This window comes from Octopus bimaculoides, chromosome 4 (genome assembly GCF_001194135.2).
Source record: "Octopus bimaculoides isolate UCB-OBI-ISO-001 chromosome 4, ASM119413v2, whole genome shotgun sequence".
NCBI lineage: Eukaryota > Metazoa > Mollusca > Cephalopoda > Octopoda > Octopodidae > Octopus > Octopus bimaculoides.
Genome location: NC_068984.1, coordinates 102,221,640 through 102,231,639, shown reverse-complemented (window position 1 = coordinate 102,231,639; position 10,000 = coordinate 102,221,640). Strand labels below are relative to the sequence as shown.

Here is a 10,000-nt window from a genome sequence, read left to right as displayed (position 1 = left end):
AAGGGACAAAGTTCTGAAGGACGACTTCAGGACACTGAACTTTTCAGAGGAGATGACAAAGGACCAAGATATCTGGTGCCTTGTTGTATTCAAGAAGACCTATCCACCACAGCAGAAGTGTTAAGGCCTCTCCCAATGATGAAGAGAACTGGCTTGCAAGAGCCATGTGCTGGTGCCATGTAAAAAGCACCCAGCATACACTGTAAAGTAGTTGGCATTAGGAAGGGCATCCAGTCATAGAAACCAAACCAAGCTAGACTGGAACTTGGTGCAGCACTCTGGCTTGCCAGCTTTGGTATGTAAAACAGATGTTAAAGAAGGAGGAGGAGGAATCGTTGTTGTCTTTTTTTTTTTAGACATGTTTGTCATTGACTGTTATATCGTTCTTCTTTTACCCTTTACTTGTTTCAGTCATTGGACTTTGACCATACTGGAGCTGTACCTTGGAGGGTTTAGTCAAACAAATCAACCTTAATACTTGTGTTTGTTTGTTTTTTAAATACTTATTCTCTCTATTTTTTTTTTACTTGTTCCAGTCATTTTGACTGTGGGCATGCTGGAGCACCAGCTTCAGTTGAGCAAATCGACCCCAGGACTTATTTTTTGTAAGCCTAGTACTTATTCTATCGTTCTCTTTTGCCGAACTGCTAAGTTACGGGATGCAAACACACCAGCATCGGTTGTCAAGTGATGTTGGGACACACACACACATAAACATATACACACACATGCATATATATATATATATATATATATATATATATACAGATTGGAGCCTGGTGTCGCCTCCTGGTCCACCAGTCCTCAGTCAAATCGTCCAACCCATGCTAGCATGGAAAGCAGACGTTAAACGATGATGATGATGATGATGATGATTTATATACGATGGGCTTCTTTCAGTTTCCATCTACCAAATCCACTCACAAGGCTTTAGTCAGCCTGAAGCTATAGTAGAAGACACTTGCTTAAGGTGCCACACAGTGGGACTGAACCTGGAACCATGTTTTTGGTAAGCAAGCTACTTACCACACAGCCACTCCTCCGCCTATAAAAAATGGTTTACGCCCACAGAGGAAAACAAACCCGCGACCGTCAGATTACTTGTAAGGTTGACCTATAAAAGTCTGATGCTCTACCGACTGAGCTATGCGGGCGGATTATTCTGTTGGCCTTTTGATGAAGCACTATGTTATAAGGATGTAAACAAACCAACACTGGTGGTGGGAGGACAAGAATAAGACGCACATATATGTATTACGCATGCACACACACACACACACTCACACTCACACAACAGGCTTTCACACAGTTTCCATCAGCCAAATTGATTTACAAGGCTTTAGTCAGCCTGGGGTTGCGGTAGAAGACACTTGTCTAAGGTGCCATGCAGTGGAACTGAACCCAAGACCACTTGGTTGCAAAGCAAACTTCCTAACCACACAACCATGCCTACACTTATACTGTATGAAGGTCTATATTGTTTCAATAGCTGTAGTCATTCATTGCCAGTCATACAGCAATTAGTAGTTATTTGTATTATTTTATGTATGTATCTTACAACTGGTGAACAAGACGCAGGTGTAGCTATGTGGTAATTTTACTTCCCAACCATGATTCCAAGTTCAGTCCCACTGCATGGCACCTTGGGCAAGTGTCTTCTACTATAGCCTCAGGCTAACCAAAGCCTTGTGAGTGAACTTGGTAGAAAGAAAGTGAAAGAAGCCAACCCATTGTGTGTGTGTGTGTATATATATATATATATATATATATATATATATATATCAATGTAACCTTGTGGCTATCGGTGGCGGTTTTTTCCTCATCCGTTTTTCCCTTTTTTGGACTTTCTTTGTTTCCGCCGAAGAGCTCCGCTCAAAACGTCAAATTCTCTTTCTTTCCTCTCCCAAGCGTCTAGTAACACAATCTGTATCACGTCCTCACGTTGTTTTTTGTCTTTTTCCTTTTTTTGAACTTATATATATATATATATATATATGAGGGGATACTGAAAAGTTCCTGACTTTAAAAGGTCTTACAAAAGGCCTCGCTAGAGGCCCAACCTTCCTAGTTCTTTTGTAGGGCTTAGGAAAACTGAAGGACCACTGCAATAAGTGTTTGAATCTGAGAGAGGAATATGTTGAATAAAATCATAGTTAACTGATCCCTCTGCATATTTTGTTACTCAAAGCCAGAAACTTCTCAGCACCCTTCATGTGTGTGTGTGTGTTTGTTCCCCACCACTTTTTGACGACTGGTGTTGGTGTGCTTGCATCTCTGTAACTTAGTGGTTTGGTAAAGAGAAAAAAAAGATTCAGAAAATATAAGTACTAGGCTTAACAAAATAAGTACCGAAGTAAGTTCATTTGACTAAAATGTTCCCCAAGGTGGTGCCGCAGCACAGCTACAGTCTAATGACTGAAACAAGTAAATGTTAAAAGATAATGGAATTATTGATTACAATACAATCTATTTAATCCAAACACTAGTTCATTTTATTTGTTATGACAAAAATGACAAGATTATTTGACCATCGCAGGTGATACAAATATCACAATAGACACTAGGTGATCAGTTTTCTCACTAATAAATATATACAGATATATATAAGAAACTTCTACACAGTTTCTCTCTACCAGTTCCTCTCACAAGATACTTGGTCAACCTGGCATTACAGTTGAAGATACTCAAAGTGCTGCAAGGCTGCATTGAACCTGGGACCTTGGTAATTATATTGCCGTTACAAAGACCACATAAAAGCTCCTTCATTTATTTACTCTTTATTTGTTTTATACATAAAGCGATTGTTTAACATAGTTCAGTCCCATGATGAAAGTATTCCGACCATGACCATTCATAATGGTGCCCCAGCATGGCCAAAGACTATTGGTTGAAACCAATAATAGAACCCTGTCTGACTTTTAAGTTTTGTGTGTCGAAAACTACATTATCCAGTATGTTCTCCCCTTTTTAAATATGCAGTGTGATGGCAATTTGGCTGCTATTTCTAACAGATTGGCTGACCACATAGAGCAGGCATGGGCAACCATTTTTGAGAAGTGGACCACAATTTAAGGTAACTTTTTGTTAGGCATACCATTCAGAAAGTCCTGCAGGCTGCAGATTGCCCATGACAGGCAAAAATAAGAACAAAATTGCACTTACTTCAAAACAAACCCCAAACCACATAAAATCAAGCATCTACAATATCTTTATTCCTCCAGTAGTTTTATATTATCAAGAATGTGCTCACAGGACTTTTGTTGTCCTAAAGGAACAGGAAATCTTTCAAAATCATGTAATGCAACTTATTACTAACACCAAACTCTCAGGCCATGTCAGAATTGAAGATCTAAGGCAAATAACCAAATTACCTCAATCTCTGTCATCGAAAATAGAGTACTCAAATTATTTGGCCACACTAGGTGACTGGTTGGTGACATCAGCAAGATCTGTTTAGAAGGTACTAATAATGGAAAGATAAACAGAGGTTGGCAACCTAAGAAATGGAAAGATAACATCACAGCATGACGTAGTTTCTCTGAATGCTCTTGCCAACAATTGAATACTATAGCAACAACTATCGCATGTTGGTGCACATTTTGCCACAGGCAGAAAAAGCAGGAAATGATGATGAAGCAGTTTCCTTGAGAAGATTACAAGACATCTGCCAAATATAAAAAAAAAATGCAAGAAGTTGATTTAAGTTGAAATTTTGTTACCAACCAGCTTACGACCAGCCCTAGTTCTATGATACAATCTTCTTGTTCTAAAATGATCTAAATAAAAACCTTCCATCGAATTTCATGTTTATTTATGTTTCAAGCACCAGCTTAATAATGCTAGACATTTTCCTAAATTCTTCATCATTTTCAAAATAAATTATAACAAAGGCAGTGTATTTCAGTAGAATTACAGTAACAAAAGAGTTAGATAAATTATTCTCTTTTCATAATAACTAATATAGGCTGACCAATGTTAGATTTATTTTAGTGACAGCAGAAATAGTTTTGACTGTTTTGTTTATCGCAGAGCCAGTCATAGAATGTTGAGAAAAACAAATATAACAAATCTTAAGCGCAATAGAGTAACTGTGAATTTTTTTGTCAAATGAATGTTGACCTTTTTACTGCTGAAATAAGATGTATCCACTCAAAATTTCATTATCCGTATTTGCGGAAAACAGTTTTATATACCAGTCTGTCTTTTGTTGAAGAAAGTCATATTTGAAATTATTTTCGTTAAGAGATATGTCTAGTTTATTGAGAAAACATGACTTGCAGAAAATAAACAATTCTATTTTTGGTAGATGTATAACATCGTTACTGAAATAACCATGAAATTCAGTTTTACAGTTAAGAGGTTAGAAATGTTTAGCAAACATCAACAGGCATCAGCAAATAAAAGGCAGCAAGCTGGCAGAAACGTTAGCACACTGGGCGAAATGCTTAGCAGTATTTCATCTGTCTACGTTCTGAGTTCAAATTCCGCTGAGGTCAACTTTGCTTTTCATCCGTCCAGGGTCGATAAATTAAGTACCAGTTGCACACTGGGATCGATCTAATCGACTGGGCCCCTCCCCAAAAATTTCGGGCCTTGTGCCTAAAATAGAAAAGAATAATTTGTTTGCTGATTTCCATAAATGAGACCATACTCTTGTTAGATTCATCAGTCCATTGGAGTGACTTTGACTGAGTAAACACACAACAAGGCATCTCAAAGTACTCTTACAGCGGTTAGCCATTTGTATTATGAGCACACATCACCAAAGGAGGGAGATATTCTCCAATAATGAAAAACAACAGCAATCAGATATTCATGTTCAAATCTACCAGATCATATTAGCACCATCATCATCATCATCATCATCATTTAATGTCTGCCATCCATGCTAGTATGATTTGAACTATTTCACAGGAGTTAGGCAAGCCAGAGAGCTGCACCAGGTTCCATTATCTGCTTTGGCTTATTTTCTACAGCTGGATCCCCTTCCTGATGCCAACCACTTTGCAGAGCATACTGGGTACTTTTTATGTGGCACCAACACCAGTGGGGTTGTCAAGTAACTTACAAGATGAAGACGTCTCAGCTGCGAAAGGGGGTGGAACTGAGAAAGTGAAGAAAGTAGCTGTGTGCTATGTGAGAGGGTAGAGTATAATTGAGGGATAGAGATAGGTGTCTTACTGTAGAGAAGATACTTGGCTACCCTAGTATAAAAAAAAAGGAGAGATAGAGTTAGAAAGATACAGAGACAGCCAGAGTGAGAGAGAGAGAATTGAATGTAGCAGAGGTAGGGTGGCTACTATGAATATGCATGTTTGTGAATTTTGAAGAATTGCTAAGTAATTGTTATGTTGAGCAGTAAAAGAGACTGACTAGTTTTTGCAAGCTGTATATATTTATATCCAATATAACACCAAGATTGGTTGAAGTACCGTGTTTAAGAGTATGTAATATATCCTTTATGGTATTAAATAATTACCTCCACCTTGGCGGAGGTATTGTTTACAGTCATGTTTGTCTGATTGTTTATCTGTGGACAAGATATCTCAAGAACTGTTGGATGGATTCGGATGAAACTTTCAGGGATGTTTGGCTTTGTGACTGGCATGAACTGGTTAGATTTTGGGATCAAGTCAGTACTGAACATAGATTCTGGATTATTTTGCCATTTTTTTTTTACTTAATTTTTGAGAGTGGTCTGGTTAATTTTAGTTTGTGAGAACAGTCGAGTTTATTTCAGATATTCTCGTTTTAAAAATCATCTCTGGGTAATCATTGAAAGGACGTTGGTGTTGCCTTGGTGGAGGTTTGTGTTCTCTGAGTGCTCTTGTTTAATATTTATTCTAATATTTATTTGTTAGGGTAAAGGTGTTGAACTGGCAGAGTTGTTAGCACACCAAACAAAATTTCTAGCAGCATTCCATCTGTCTTTACATTTTGAGTTCAAATTCTGCCAAAGTTGACATTGCCTTTCAACCTTTTGGGATCAATAAAATAAATACCAGTGGAGCATTGAGGTCAATGTAATTGACTTACCCCTCCCCCTAACTTACTAGCTTTGTGCCAACATTTGAAACTAATATTTATTTGTTAAGGTAAAGGCAGCAAGCTGACAGGATTGTTGGCACTCCGAGAAGAATGCTTAGCAGCATTTCATCCATTTTTACTTTCAGAATTCAAATTCCTCCGAGGTTGACTTTGCTTTTCGTCCTTCCAAGGTGAATAAAATAAGTACCAGTTGAGTGTTAGGGTCAATGTAATAAACTTAATTGCCCCCTCAAAAATTGCTGGCCTTATGCTAAAATTTGAAACCCGTATTCATTTGTTAGGGTACTCCATTTTATGGTATTTAATATGCCTTTTTTTTTCTATTTTGCAGAAACTGCGTAACCTAATTTCATTGTTGTTTTGCACGGTACCTACTTTTGAACTGTTGGCTGGAGAAAAGCTTCCAAAAAAGGATCAATATGATTTCCGGGAAATCCCAACAACAATAGCTGTAAGTTAAACCTATATCATGATACATATATCACTAATACCAATATATTTTGATATGTACCACTAATATTGGTGTATATGTTGCTAATCATCATCATCATCATCACCACTTAATGTCTATTTTCCATTCGGCATGTGTTGAAATATGCCAAAACAATTTACTTCCACAAAAATATATGTTGCTATACATATAATTTATGTGTTAATTCTATTTACTGAAACTTGCTAAAAAAGCATATTTTGCTTTAAAGTAGTATCTCCTTGTAGACACAATTGTCAGTAATCAAACTGTTTCCATTTCTCTCAACCAATATTTTTACATTAGCCTTCTTTCAAACTCTAGATAATGCAACATACAGCTGACCATGTGAGAACTATGTCAGAAGATACATTCCAATTTGTTGCTGTGCTTTGTTGCACGTCAAGGCAAAAGCTAGCTTGACAGGAAATAGTTTGCATGTAAATGGAGATACATGTGGTATACTTGGGCTTAGCAAAGTTGATCCTGCATAAGGACCAGACACAACCTCACCCTCAATAACATGATCATGTAAACTGACAATAATGTAGTGTGTACCATTGCAATGTCCATTAGTAGCATCTAAATTTCTCTGAAGCATTATGCATCATTTCTTCTTCAGTTTGAGAATGTGTGGTGGAAACCTTGATGGTGTAAGTTTATTGATGAACTCGATTGAGTACAGAGTTTCATTATCAACTGTATCTTAGGTTCTGTATATTTTTAGCTCCCCAGGAATCCTGGTCAACAGAATATCATTCACAAATTGTGCTGCTTCATTTGTTGGAGTAACAATAGTTGTATTTGCAAGCCACACAGGGTTTGTGAAGTTATTTTTGAGGTCAGCATATATAAGATCACATAGATCTGAAAGAGTACCACTTTCAAGCCAAAGTTCATTGGGTAGTCTGATTTTTAATTCATTTAGGCTTTGTTCAACAAAAATGTACCATTTCCTACATTAAGAAGGTAATTAGCAAACATTCTTTCATCAGAATCACTTTCTGTAAGAAATCTTAGATTGGTTGTCAACTCCACTACTTCCACATGGCCACAAAGAAAAGATCTCTTTAGTGTTGCATCAACAATTTGTGATCTGACACCATTATTTTGAAGTAGAATATTCTCCTCTCAAGATACTCTAACCAGTCGGTCATGTGTAATGGAAACAGAATCATGTCCATGTCTCCATGCATATTCAGACATGTGATTCAGTTGCCCATCTTTCTCTCTGCCATTATGCTTTTGCTGCTAAATTTTCTTTTTCAGTCACATATTATATATAAATAAATGCTCGTTAAAAACTATCTTGTTTAGCATGCTAGAAATAGCAGCAATCACATAGTTGTTATTGTAAGGCTTATAGCATTTCGAGTAGCCATACCAACAAAATCACTTCATTTAAAAAGAGAAAATTATACCGGTATATAAAATAATTTTCATTTTATCAAAAATATTCATTTAACAAACTCCGGAAACTGATAATATTCTTGAAATTGTGTCTCGTATCAAAATTATACAGCTATTTTGTGTACTAGCATGCATTCATTCAACACATAATCACTTAAAAATTATACCAGTATATTAAAAAATTTTCATTTTATCAAAAATATTCATTTAACAAACTCCGGAAACTGATAATATTCTTGAAATTGTGTCTCATATCAAGGTTATGTAGCTATTATTAAATTATCATTAATGAAAATAGAGGCAAGCGAGAATGAGAGACTGTTGCAAATAAAAACATAAAATGTTGTCTGCAACTAATTAATAGTCTTTATTATTAAACATTAAAATCTACTTAACAGTGAATGCAATGAATATTTAAATTTATGAAGAATTGGACGCAGTGAATGCAATGAATATTTAAATTTGTGAGAATTTGGAGTTTTAAAAAATTCAATAAACTTCAGAAATCAAAATTATAGGAAATTTCTTAGAACATGAATTAATAAAAAATATTTCCAGATGGGCAAGCTTTTAATATTGTTTTCTTTTAGTAATTGTTACATATCTAATTAATAAGTAGCTTTCTCCATTATAGTATATATACACACACACATACATACATATATCACTGTAGACACAGGCATGGCTGTGTGGTAAGAAGTATGCTTCCCAAGCACATGGTACCAGATTCAGTTCCACTGCATGGCACCTTGGGCAAGTGTCTTTTACTATAGTTTCAGGCCAACCAAAACCTTGTGAGTGGATTTCATACATAGAAACTAAAAGAATCTTGTAGTGTATATATATATATAGATATATATATATAATATATCTTGTAAATATAATATGTAACAATTATTCGGTAGCCATGATAAAACTCCAAGTTTCGGATGTTGGGGTGGAAACCCATGCCGGCATCTCTTCAGTTAACAGGTCATCGAAAAAGATGCTATGAAAATGACCATTAAACAAAGGGAAATTACTGTGTGATTGACCGTTATTAAGACAAAAGAACTATTAGAATGACCACTAAGTAATGGTAAGGGAGTAAAAATATTCATAGTAATCGCGTAAGTGTGCATGTCCATACATACACATGCACACCCGCACACCCACGTACATGCACCTATATGTATATACTCATCCACCCTCACTTGAAACACACATGCTCACCCACACATTCGCCAAAAAAAAATATACATACCTGCATACACGCTCGCACACACACACACGCACACAAAAACGGTTCATACACACATCTATATACACACATGCACAGGAAAAAACAGGGCTAAAGGCAAAATACAGAAAAATGGAGGAGAGGCTAGAAATTCTTTTACTAATGTTCTTAACTAAATTTTAAAACTCTATGGGGGGATAGCAGGAACCCACATTAATATAACTAAGTCTATCGTTGGGCTTCCTATAAGGTTTATAAATATTCTTATTTAGATCTAAGGATACATCTAGGAAATTGACAACTGTCAGGTTGGTATCTGTAGTTATGCTAAGATCGAAGGTTTTCATCAAATGGATAATGTCCTTCCTAAACCGATCCGGTGCTGGTCCATTGGTATTTGCGATTAAAGCTAGGGCATCATCTTTGTAAATGACAAAGTATACGTCAGGAAAACTCTTGCCCAACGTATATAGATGTATGTGTGCGTGCATGCGAGTATATAGACGTGTTTTACTCTTTTTGCTTATTTTTACACTTTTTTACACATTTTTCTGTATTTTGCCTTTAGCCCTGTTTTTTCTTGTGCATGTGCATATATAGACATGTGTGTGTGTGCAAGCGTGTATGCGGGTATGTATATATTTTTTTGGCGAATGTGTAGGTGAGCATGTGTGTGTTTCAAGTGAGGGTGGATGAGTATATACATATAGGTGTATGTAAGTGGGTGTGCGGGCGTGTATGTGTATGTATGGACATGCACGCTTACGCGATTACTATAAATATTTTTACTGCCTCCCCTTACTTAGTGGTCATTCTAATAGCTCTTTTGTCTTCATAACGGTCAATCACACAGT

General features: G+C 36.4%; 1 protein-coding gene across 1 annotated transcript in view; it reads left to right on the top strand.

The window, feature by feature from the left end:
- The window catches only part of LOC106883773 (protein broad-minded), a 264,423-nt gene that overhangs the window by 197,734 nt on the left and 56,689 nt on the right, over positions 1–10,000 (top strand). The window contains exon 22 of the mRNA XM_052967655.1: positions 6,380–6,499. Within this exon, the coding sequence (XP_052823615.1) occupies positions 6,380–6,499 (120 nt within the window). The remainder of the gene's footprint in view (positions 1–6,379; positions 6,500–10,000) is intronic.